Raw genomic sequence first — 11,944 nt, 5'->3', positions numbered from 1 at the left:
TAAGTTTCAAAAAAAAGTATGTTTATGAATTAAAATAATAATAAGTAATTAAATTTAAAAACTTATTTAACATTTCATAATTCTATTTTATATTTTTCTAAATTCATTGACTATTGTCATGGTCTCTTCCAATTTTATAAATTAAAGCGATTACTTACTCATCAAAATTAAATTTTAATGGGACTACCATGGAGACACAACATCACCATTTTAAATATATAAAATGTTTAGTAACATTAATCATTAAAATAACTAACAATTGTAAAATGGAGATGTTAGAAGATATTTCAAATTAATTACTAAAGATAATATATAGGGAAAAAATAGCTTATAAACTAATTTATTTACATAAGATAAACATCACTTAATTAAAATAACTTATAAAAATAAGTTAAAAGTTACTCAAATAAGCTTGTATGTTAAATAAGGTTTTTTTTTATAAAATTAACCTATAAACCAGCTAATAAACAATTAGAACAATTAAGATGACTAACCAAAATTTTTTTAACTTTTCTTGCCTCAGATATCGGTCAACTTCAGAAAGATATGGATAAAGTAAAAACGAATTAAAAAAAAAAAAAACCTATATTTATAGAAAGGAAAGTTAAAAAATTAACTATCATAGTTATAAATATAATCAATATTACTTTCTGTCTTCTTATAATAATTAATATATGATTTTAATCTTTTAATTTTCTAAAATTTATATTTTTTTATATTTAAATGTTTATTTGGTGATGGTTAAAACTTTAACGTAAAACTGAGATTAAGAAGAAAAAAAATCATAAAACGTTTAGTAACTGCCCCTAAAAAGAAAAAATAAATTGTTTTTTTTTATATTTTGGTTGTAATAATTCGATTCTCTTTGCTTAATATTTCAATAAGATATTTTATTTGTAAAATTATTTGAGTAATTGATTTATTAAACATATATTTATTACAAAATAGAATTATTTTTTTCAATAAAATATTCTCTAATCCTCACGCCGGTAATGTGTATTTGATAATTTCCTTGCTGATGGTTATTGCTATTGCCTCAATTTTAACTATAGTCAGATCTAGAACCATTTGCAAATTTGCAGATGATAATTGGCTTCGTAGATAAGGAAATTTAACTTTTCTCCTTTCCTGCACCTGTACTCTCCTCAAATTTTTGTCCTAGTCAGATAGTAGCAGCCAAGTGGTTTTCGCTCACTTGAACATTTTATCATAACAGATCCCTTCTCAGATCTTTACTAGAGTGGATTAGTTTTGGCAAAAATGTTGCTTCAGCAAATCCAGAACCTATTCTTCACTTGACACAATTAGTATCTAGAAATATAAAGAAATGAATAGTGATAGTGTTCACTATTCGCGTTATATGCAACTAAGTCAAGCCTACTAGCATTCTAGCAAATTGGTTGCTTCCTAATGTTGTGTCTTTCGATCATTTTTTTTTATGAGCAATGCTTCATCCTCCGAAAATTATCTCCGAATCACATTTCGAAATAATAAAATATTAATATTTTATAATAAATTTATTATAAATTAATTATTTAATTTAATATTTTATAATTTAAATTAATATTTTATTTGTTTGGAATAATTTTTGGAAACCAAGAGTGAACTTTTAAAATAATTTTTTCTCCAAATATCTAAGTTAATTAATTAATACGAAAGTTGTTGCCTTTGGCACATGCCAAGACCTCTAAAAAGAATGAGAGTCGTAGCACAACAGCATTAACAATTTGAAACTTAGGAATCATTTGGTAAGTTGGTAGCACAGCACCGTAGCATGAACATAACTATGTTGGCACTTGTTGCGATTAGAATACCACAGACAAACACATGGAGTAGCGACAAAAACATTTGCAGCTTTGTTGCATGCAGAAGCCAAAGGATTTATTAATAATGGTCACAAGCTGAGTAAAACTCCAGTTCTGAATGTTCAACCGATCTATACAACACAACCACACACACGTGACCAACACTCAATGGCTACAAAATGAAAAACAGAGTTTTTCAGGACATAGCAGCAGATAAAACCTCATCCAAAGCCCTAACAGAAGACCCTTTAACCCCATCTTCATTCTTGACAGCATTCCTTATAACATCTCTTATCTCAGAAGCTTTCTCCCTAATCCTCACCCCTTCCTGAGTCTCCGCCATCACCAACTCAATCTTCTCCACAATGTCCTCACATCGCACCTCACAGCTCTTCCCTCTGGCAACCTCCACGCAAACCCCAACCTCCTCCTCCAACATCTTGCAGTTATAAAACTGCTCCGCCGCCATGGGCCACCCCAGAATCGGCACCCCCTGACTCAGCGATTCCAGCACCGAGTTCCACCCGCAGTGACTCAGAAACGCGGAAACCGCCGCATGCGACAGAATCTCGACCTGAGGCGCCCAATCGTGAACCACCAAACCCTTTCCCGATGCCCCAAGCCTCTCCACAAAGCCTGGCGGCAACCACTCCGAGTCTCTGAAGTCGGAGTTTATGTCAAACCCAATCGGAGGCCTCACCACCCAAATGAAACTCCTCCCACACCGCTCCAACGCTTTCGCCAACTCCATCATCTGCGAAGCAGATAAAGTATTCATCGATCCAAAGCACACAAACAAAACCGATTTAGAGGGTTTCCGGTTCAGCCATTGGTTACATAAATCAGGGTTTATCCCGCCGCCTTTCCCGCGAGAATTAGCTCCGGTGGATAACAGGATCGGGCCGACAGCCCAAGCGGGCCGGCCCAGTTTCTGCCTGAAGTAGTTAAGGCCAACCGAGTCGAGGGACTCCACCGTGTTGAATATAACCCCGTCGGAATCGACCCAGAAGGAAAAATTGTATCTTTGGAAGATTGACCAGGCGTCGGTGCCATCTGCTTCGGAAATGTTGGTGGGTAACTGCGTGCGGTGTATCTTACGCGCTTGGGGGAAATCGGGGAGGGCGAATTCGTCGGCGCGTGAGGTCTGGTGGGGGAGGTTGAGCCAGAGGGAGTGGTAACAGGCGAGGCCGTAGGCGCCGCAGCCGCTGAAGATGACGTGGAAGGCGGCGAGGTCCTTGGCGACGGCGGCGGTCCAGCCGAAGAAGATGTCGGCGATGATGCAAAGTTTGGATTTATGGGAGAAGGTGTTTCGGAGGAGGGTTTTGAAGGGGGTGATGAGGGTGGTGGAGGCTTGGATGAGGCGAATGACGAGGTGGTAGGGGATGGTGTCGGTGTTTTGGGTGTTGGGGGGGAGGTTGTGGTCGGAGGGGTTGAAGGGGATGGTGAGGAGGGTGATGGAGGAGTTTGGTGGGAGAGAGGATTTGAGTTTTGTGATGTTGAGGGAGGTGTTGACTATGGTGATGGAGTAGTTTCTTGTTTGTTCTAGTTGGAGGGCTAGGGCTAGGAAGGGGATTATGTGCCCTTGGGCCATGAATGGGAATAGCACTATCTCTTTTTTTCCTTCCCTTTCCGCCATTGATGCTCAACGCAGACACAATTGGCTTTCCAATTTCAATGACCAAGACTCGAGCGTTTTTATGGAAGTTTTTCCTTTTTTCCTTAAATCCATTTTGGTCCCTACATGGCTACATTTATTTTATTTCCTTTTTTTTTTATATTATTGTTAGGTAAAATTAATTCTCTCAAAACCCCCATTTGACTATAAACGACAAAAAAAGAAGGAGTAACTTTTGGATTTGACTGAGAATTTATACTGAATTTTTTAAGGTAAACTTATTCTCAACTAAAATCATTTAACTTTGTAAATCAAATTTTAACTAAAAATTAAAATTCATTCAAAAATCAATTTTCCAAACATTAATTGATTTATTAAATATATATTTGTTAGTAAGAATAAAATAAACCACTTTCTTAATATTTTTATATACAAAAATTATAATGATAATATCAAAACTTTAAAATTAAAATTAGGTATATATTATTCTAATTTGACGATCCTCTCATCAACGAACTCTATTGGTCTTTGTAATTTAATAATTACATTATAATTTGAAATAAATAACTCCTTTCAATGTATAAATGTTTAAAAAATGCATCTAACTTCTATTTAATCATATTCTTATTTACTTTTATAAGTTGAAGTGTTTTGGAAGAGTTATGTATTAGTCTAAAAAATATATAACTGGTTTATGTAAAAAATATATATAATTACTTATCATGTTATATTATTTACTTTGTCATTTGATGAAAGAAATTTTTATTTATTTTAAGTTAAATTATACTTTTAATTCTTTTATAATATAAAAATTATAGTTTTGATCTCTTAATTTAAATTTTAAAAACTGAATTTCCTCATTCAATATTCATTAATTGATTGTTAAAGTTATAGCATTAATGATGATATAATATTAAATAGATGATATAACTATTGATATTTAATAATACTTAGGTTAAAACTGTACTTTTAATTATTATTTTTATCCATTTATTATTTTATGAGATAAATATGAAAATTAAAAATAAAATTTAATCTAAATATTATTAAATTCTAATTATTATATCATCAATGTTATATTATTATTAATGTTATAATTTTAATAATTAATAGATGAACATATAAAAAAAATTAAAATTATAGATTTCTAAAATTAAGAGATTAAAATTGTAAAAATAAAAATAAAAGAAAATTATGAATTTAATATTACAGAAAATCAAAAATATTATTTAACCTGTGTTTTAATTCAGACTTTAACTAATTAAAATACTTTTAAATATAATTATTTTAATTTTAAAACTTTAAAATTAAAAATAACTCAGTTTGTATAAAATAATTATAAAAAACAATAAATACTTTAAAAAATATTTTTAGACAACCACATAAAAATATAAAATAAAATAAAAAAAAAACTTATTTTAATAAATAAGAAGAAAAAAAACTTTTAAAAAAATAATTTAATATGTGAAGCGCACAATGACACAACTAATAGGATTGCATTTAAAATTGTTAATTTTCATGAACTCTGATAAAGTGAGAATGTTGAAAGAGGAAACGTGAAACATCTGACGGGAGAAACATCTGACGGGAGACCACAATAAAGATACATTATTATTTTAGAGTTGGAGTCGGACTTGAAAAATCACATTTAGCCCCTGTTTGGATCTATTGATTTACTATTTACGTAGAAGGAAAGGCGAAGAAAATGGGTATTTGTTTTCGGTAATTTGCAACGATGGAAAGGCGAAGAAAAGGGGGAAGAAGCGTCGTTGCCATCCTCACACAAAAACGAAGAAAAGAGAAGAAAGTCACGTAAGATTTGTGAAAACCCAGAAATACCCTGCCCAAAACCTGAAAAGAGATGAAAAATTGAAGAAAAATATACTACCATAATCGATTATGCACCATACATAATCGATTATGGACTGGCATAATCGATTATACTGAGGCATAATCGATTATGCCAGTGCATAATCGATTATGTATGAGCATAATCGATTATGCAGCGCATAATCGATTATGTACGAGCATAATCGATTATGCGTTGATGTACATAATCGATTATGCAATCTTGTGAACACTTGGGGCTTGCGCTGGTTGGAATACTCCTTCGAGTTAAAAACTTGGTGGATTTCATATATTCCTTTGGTACCATTGTTATAAGCTTCTGCATGAATATAACCATGTCAACATGCAATCTGTGTAAAATATATATCTAGCTAGTATATGAAGCTATATAGCTATAGGTTAATATATTATATATTGGAAAGATTATATATTTTATTATTTAAATATTCACATCAAAAAGTAGAAATATAAAAAAAAAATAATACATGTTTATAAAATTAAAATAATAACACTTTCATAAATATTAATAAAATAATGTTAGAAAATATAATTATCATAATATATTTTATTATTATTATTTATTATTGTAAATATTATTATTATCATTATTATTAATATTATTATTATTTATTATAATTAGTATTATTATTATTTATTATGATTCTTATTATTTTTCTAATATTTATTAATATTAATATCATTATTTATTATTTTTTAATAAATTAAACTTGTTAATATAATTTTATTTTAATTATTATTATTTACAATAAATAATATTATACTCATTTTTAATCCAAAAGTAAAAGTGTAAATTACATATTCATCTATTAAATTTTTAATTTATATCTATTATTAAATTTAAAGTAAATATTTAAATTAAATTATTTTTAAATTAAGATTTTATATTTATTTTTTAGTTAAAATTTTTATATTTATCTTTTAATTATAATAATTATAAACTTTTTTTTAATCCAAGGGCAAAATAGTAATCTTACAAAATTATCAATTAAAAAATTTATTTTTATCTATCACATCAATCAATTCACTCACAAACTTTCACAAACTTTCTCTACACTTTCCCTTAATCCAAACAACCTCACTTTCCACTCACTTTCCCTTCAAATCCCTCCTTTTCCACTCCTCCTTTTCCATCCTCAAATCCAAACAAAGCCTTAAGTAAAAAATAACAGTTTTTACGTAAATTAATACATGGGTGTGAAGAGACGATAAAATTACGTTTGAAAATCTCCCTACGTCAGTGTTCGTTAATTATGAATTATACATCAAATTTTGTGAGTTTGTGGTTAATACTTACTCATAAATCATAATCGTGTAATCAAATAATAATTTACAATTTTTTAATATCATCGTAGTATATTTACACATCACTCATTTGTCTTTCTTTCATTTATTTTTATTTTAATTAAATTTTACTTTTAATTATCTTATAACATTTAATATGTATAATCCAGGTAATGTGTCAAACTTCATAATTACTGACATTATAACACTGATTATAAAATAATATTAAATAGATAAAATAATAAGTAATATTTAATAATGTTTAAGTTAAATTATATTTTTAACCATTAATTTATATTTTTATTTCACAAAAACAAGGATAAAAAAGATGAGAATGATATAAAATGAAATTAAGAATGTTATTTAATTTAAATATTAATCATCGTGATATCTAATAATGTCACATAACGGTAAATATTAGTAAAATTTTTAATAATTGACTAATGAATATTTAATAATTGAATAAAAATAGTGAATTTTATAAATTTAACAAGGTTAAAATTGTAAAATTAAAACTTATAAGACTTAAATCACGAATTGATATTGCAGTGACCGAGAGTGTAATCTACTCTTTTTTTTTAAATTTTTTACTCTTTTCATTGAACGGGACCACTAGTATACTTCAAGATATGTTACAGTATATGTTAGTGAAAACTCCTTTGTATCTTCCTACTCTTTTTTTTTAGGAAAAGGCCTTCAAATTTTGTATGTTCGAAGAACTTTCTTGTAATGTAAAACTTGAAATTATCTTTCAACTTTCTTGCTGGCTAAATAAAAACACAAGGTGTGTGAAAATGAATGAAGGGAATATATTTTACGTTTGATTTATAAAAGTATCACGCAACAAAGAAAAATAGAAAAAAAAAATCCTACATTATATTATTCGAGAAATCATGGAACAACTGCAAAAAACATACATTCGGTATCACTTTAAATTCTTCGTAACAGTTCCAAAGTATAAGTATTCCAAATTACATACCACAAAATGATACCTTATTTGGGCACATAGTTATTTTTTTAAAGTATGTATTGAGCCCGTACTCAAGTGAAAAAATAAAATTTATATATGTCAATAAAAAAAATTAAGTTTTCTATTATTCTTATGGTTCTTGATTCTGATATATGAATGACAAGATACAACTCATCAACTACTTAGGCTTCTAAGTATTATTTTTATTTAAGTCATTGTTGATGTTTTCACAATACAATTTTTATATTTTAGTATTTTAAATATTTTTTCACAAATTTTTAATACAAAATTTTTTTCAACAATTTAATAAGGGTCTGCAAGTGACGTAGTTAGTGTTGCAACTATTGTAATTCATTTTATAAGGGTTCTTATTCTAAAGTGAGAAGTCATTTATTGATGGGAAAAGGTTAGGGGATTGTTATTTGTTCTAAAACCTATGCAATTACCTTTATCCATCAAAACTACATGTTTGAATCCACCTGAAGGTGTGAGCAAGAAAAGAGGAGACATAGAATGATCAATAGAAAAGACAAAGAATAATTATCTGAATCAGCACAATGCAGAAAGCATTTGTGCAGACCATAATTAATTTAAGCCCATTCCTATATGACTACGAAGCCTATGTCACTGGGCTACGAACACGAACCCAAAATGTATGAGCCTCCTCAAAATAATTTTGCTTTTAGACCAAAAACTAATTTTATGCTATTTTACCAAAAGAATAATTTATAAGGTTTTTAAAACTGGACCATCCTTGAAATAGACAAATAGTGAAACGCTGATTTAAGGTTTGATAATATAAATGTGGTTGAACTAGTAATAAATAATGTTATTTTAATTTTTAATTAATATAATATATTGAGTAATATTAAATAAAAAAACAATAACATTCATAATTATTTTTTAATTCAATATTCATAATTTTATAATGTGAAAATTTAAACTTCACTTATAGATGTCATTATTCATGAGGCGTAACATATAATGTTCCAAATTATACGTTTGTTTTACAGTAATTGTGATAATTTTATAATGTGAAAATTTAAACTTCACTTATAGATGTCATTATTCATGAGGCGTAACATATAATGTTCCAAATTATACGTTTGTTTTACAGTAATTGTGATACATATAATGTATTGAGAATGTTCAAAACTAGTTGACAAAATATTCTGTAAATTCACACTTAGAGAAACTCAAATTTATTTTATAGTAGTTTAACTCATTGAAAATGTTTTTTGTTTGTTAGTATTGTTATTTGTCTTTTATTTTTTGGTATCATCATTCTTTGTCTTTGTTACATAGGACAGAAGACTTTTGAATTTGAAATTATATATGTTCAAAATACACTCGAATAACCAAAAATTTCTCCCAGAGTAGCCAACATAATACATTCAGTCACTGTTTTGGGTAGTAGGGATCATTGATTTTCTAACACAGTAATAAGAAAAGTTTAATATTTATTCCTTACACTTCTGAACTAAACATACTAATTATGAAGCATCCAAAATCTAGTTAGTAATAGATGTAACCAATTTGAACCATTATTCATTATTACTGCATACATTTGGATAGTTACAAACTTAAATAAGAGAGAATCTAAATAAAATGGACAGTAAAATTAAACCAATTTTCAAGTTATTTTACTTTAGGGTGCAGATTTGTGCCTGCAAATAACTCTACACCTCAATATCCTATCCTGAACATAGAACCCTGGCACCACCATGATCTTAACCCTGCTAGAACCTTGTGACCTTTGTCTATCAGTAACCAAATCTTCCATGTAGTGAGGATCAAAGCTTCTATTCTCTTCAACCCTTAAAATTCCCAATGGAGGGTTGAAAGAAAATGCCAGCAAATGCAGCAACCATATGCACTTTGCTGCCACAAAGAAAGCCTGAAGGAGTTGTTCAGGCCAAGGCCTTGTCCAATTCAGCGAAGTGATGATGCAACTCATTTTCTGATCACAGAACTTGCTGAACTCTTCACTGTAATACTTGGTACCCTTTCTAAGCACCTCGTTCCAGCTCAAATTCCTAAGTGCAACAAATGATGAGAACTGTGCTTGGCGATCCTGTCTAGGGTCTAAGAACTTTGTGCTTCCATTCTTTTGGAACACACTGTTCTCAAAGTCTTGGTAGAAGGACTGGTTTATGAAGGCTTCAAAATGGTAAAGAACTGCCTTCGAGTACTTTGAATTCAAGGAAAGCCTATATGGTTGGAGGAGCAAGTTCAAGTTGTCCATCAAAGAGTGATCAGTTTCTTCAATTTGGCATATAAGGGTCTTGCAAAATTGTTTTACTGATAGCCTTGATTCTGACACTATCTGCAAGAAGCCTTCTACCATAGCCTCCTCCCCCACAGGCATCAAATTTTCTCCATTCCCATCAAAGGGTGATCCTCTCTGGGGAGGGTTATTGAGCTTTTCAGAAAGTGTAGTATCTTTGGTGTGCATTGCTTGCCTCAAAGATTTCTTCAACTCTTCACAATAACTTTCCAAGTACTCAAGCTTTTGTTTGAGTTCCCCCAGTGAAGATCTCATCTCAGAAACTTCCAACAAGGCAGCATCTCTACTCTCATTTGCCTCCATTAGTTCCCTCTTCAGTGCCTCAACTGACATTATCCCCCCCATGTCCTTAAGAACCTGAGAGACTTCCTCAGATTCTGTCCTGTTTGGGGAACTCATAACATTCTTATGCTTCTTCTTGAACCTAGGGAACAGCCAGGAAATCACCCCTTTACTTTTTGGTTGGGTTTGGAAAGAGGCATGGGAATCTGTGAGGGGGACGACAATGTTGGAGCTTTTGGTGTTCCTTGTGTTATCATATTCACTAGTTATCACAGCAGGGTTGCACCTATTGCAGGAAGATGAGGGCTTCAAGTCCCCCAAACTGTTTCTCCTCCTTGATTTGAAGTAGTCATTTGCAGGGGAAGGTGATGTTTGGAGAACAGTAATGTGATTTGCACAAGAACCACTCACAGATTTGCTATCATCAGCAGGACACAAGTGAGAGTCTAGGTTATTGGAAAATCCAAAAGGTAGTCCCTTTATTGAACCTGATTTTTGCTTGCAATCTGAATGGGCCATGGTGTTACCTCCTTCTGCCCCATTCTCATCCCAACTTTCTGATATAGTTCTGCTCTTTGTTGGGTTCTGGTGTGCTTCATCTTCATAACTCTGCCAATGATTCTCTCATTTAGAGACTAATTCTTCAACATAAAAAGCACACATGATCTATGCCTCCAAATGAAAAAAGCAAGATAAAGCAAAGCAAAAGTCCTAAAAAGTTCAGTACTTGAGTAACATTTTTAAAAGTTCCATGAAAAGCAAGATAAAGCAAAAGTCCTAAAAAAAAAGGGTCAAATCAAATCAAATCTCACCCAACTCATGCTTTATGTTTCATTTCAATATTCCATGCATAGTCTAGAAAGTTGAATGACAAAAAAATGAAGTAAAATTACATAGTCTTACTGGTGTGAAAACAGGGTAATCTTGGGAAGAGAAGTGAGAAGCAGGGGAAGGTGATGGAAATCTAGCATTGGTTGTTGTGCCAGGACTACTTCCATGTCTTAATGCAGCGTGAAGAGCCCTTAATTCCACTGCTTTGGCTATGGCAGTTTGGATTTCTTCCCTTGTAATTTCAGGGTTGTGGCTTTGGTTGTTATGGTCTTGACAAAGTTTTGCGGTTGCAGTTGCAGCCATGAAGCACAACAGAGGAAAGAACAAAGTGGAGCATGCAATGCAAAAGCCGAGAAGATAATATGTGCACTAGAATATTGATGTGCTTGGAATTTTTATTGACAATAGGAAAAGAACAAAACGGATTTTCAAGTGGTGACATCCAACGGCTGGATTTTGCTTGATGGCTATTATTATATGTATGGTTATAAGAATGGGATCTTGGAGAACCAGAAAATGGAATGAGGGATACAAAGGGTCACGTCTCAAACCCAATGAAGTGAGCCTTGTCTTTGTTCTCATAGGAAAACTAATGAGGTGAGCACATGTGAAGAAGAGAGAGACATGAGTAATTTTCTTTTCTGGTACATAGACTTGAGTGAAGAAATTTTATCCCAATTGACAAAGATACAAAATTTATTTAAGGGTAGGAGTCACTAGGTGGCAGGGCAAGTCTTGGTGTTCAAAGAATATTTACAGAGATACTTACATAATATCTTGAAGCTATTAACAATGAAATGAAACTCATATTCTTATGAGATATATGTTTGTTTTTAACTAACTAAATTGCTAAATATATTCCTGTTTAATATATGTTTATATACACCATTTTATGTTTATACAGTGTATGTTTAGTTTGACATCTTGAATTATTGAATCCATGTCAAACTGAAAGTTGCTATTTGTAGCTTTTACCTTTTTTATTAATCTGTCATGAAAAATTG

General features: G+C 31.0%; 2 protein-coding genes across 3 annotated transcripts; both read right to left on the bottom strand.

Annotated features, from left to right (window-relative positions):
* Positions 1-1,833: 1,833 nt before the first annotated feature.
* LOC109805957 (UDP-Glycosyltransferase superfamily protein) lies at positions 1,834-3,502 on the bottom strand. Its single transcript, XM_020368259.3, has one exon. It carries the CDS (start codon positions 3,439-3,441, stop codon positions 2,002-2,004), a length of 1,440 nt encoding a protein of 479 aa, XP_020223848.1. The 5' UTR covers positions 3,442-3,502; the 3' UTR covers positions 1,834-2,001.
* A 5,562-nt stretch (positions 3,503-9,064) lies between these two features.
* Positions 9,065-11,612, bottom strand: LOC109805473 (IRK-interacting protein). Of its 2 annotated transcripts, none has more exons than XM_020367557.3 (2): positions 11,013-11,612; positions 9,065-10,718 (listed from the first exon to the last, which is right to left on the bottom strand). In XM_020367557.3, exons 1-2 carry the CDS (start codon positions 11,241-11,243, stop codon positions 9,189-9,191), a joined length of 1,761 nt encoding a protein of 586 aa, XP_020223146.2. In that variant the 5' UTR covers positions 11,244-11,612; the 3' UTR covers positions 9,065-9,188. The 2 variants fall into 2 exon arrangements, with proteins under 2 accessions (XP_020223146.2, XP_082921746.1); XM_083065620.1 differs by having other exon boundaries at positions 11,003-11,143.
* Positions 11,613-11,944: the final 332 nt, after the last annotated feature.

Source organism: Cajanus cajan, chromosome 10 (genome assembly GCF_000230855.2).
Source record: "Cajanus cajan strain Asha chromosome 10, NIPB_CcT2T_4, whole genome shotgun sequence".
Classification (NCBI taxonomy): Eukaryota; Viridiplantae; Streptophyta; class Magnoliopsida; order Fabales; family Fabaceae; genus Cajanus; species Cajanus cajan.
The sequence above is the reverse complement of the archived record's forward strand: the minus strand, read 5'-3'. Positions and strand labels throughout refer to the sequence as shown.

Coding starts and splice junctions, on each gene's coding strand:
- LOC109805957 (XM_020368259.3), bottom strand. CDS start 3,441: ATGGCGGAAAGGGAAGGAAAAAAAGAGATAGTGCTATTCCCATTCATG.
- LOC109805473 (XM_020367557.3), bottom strand. CDS start 11,243: ATGGCTGCAACTGCAACCGCAAAACTTTGTCAAGACCATAACAACCAA. Junction 10,719..11,012: donor ATTACCCTGTTTTCACACCA/GTAAGACTATGT, acceptor AATCATTGGCAG/AGTTATGAAGATGAAGCACA.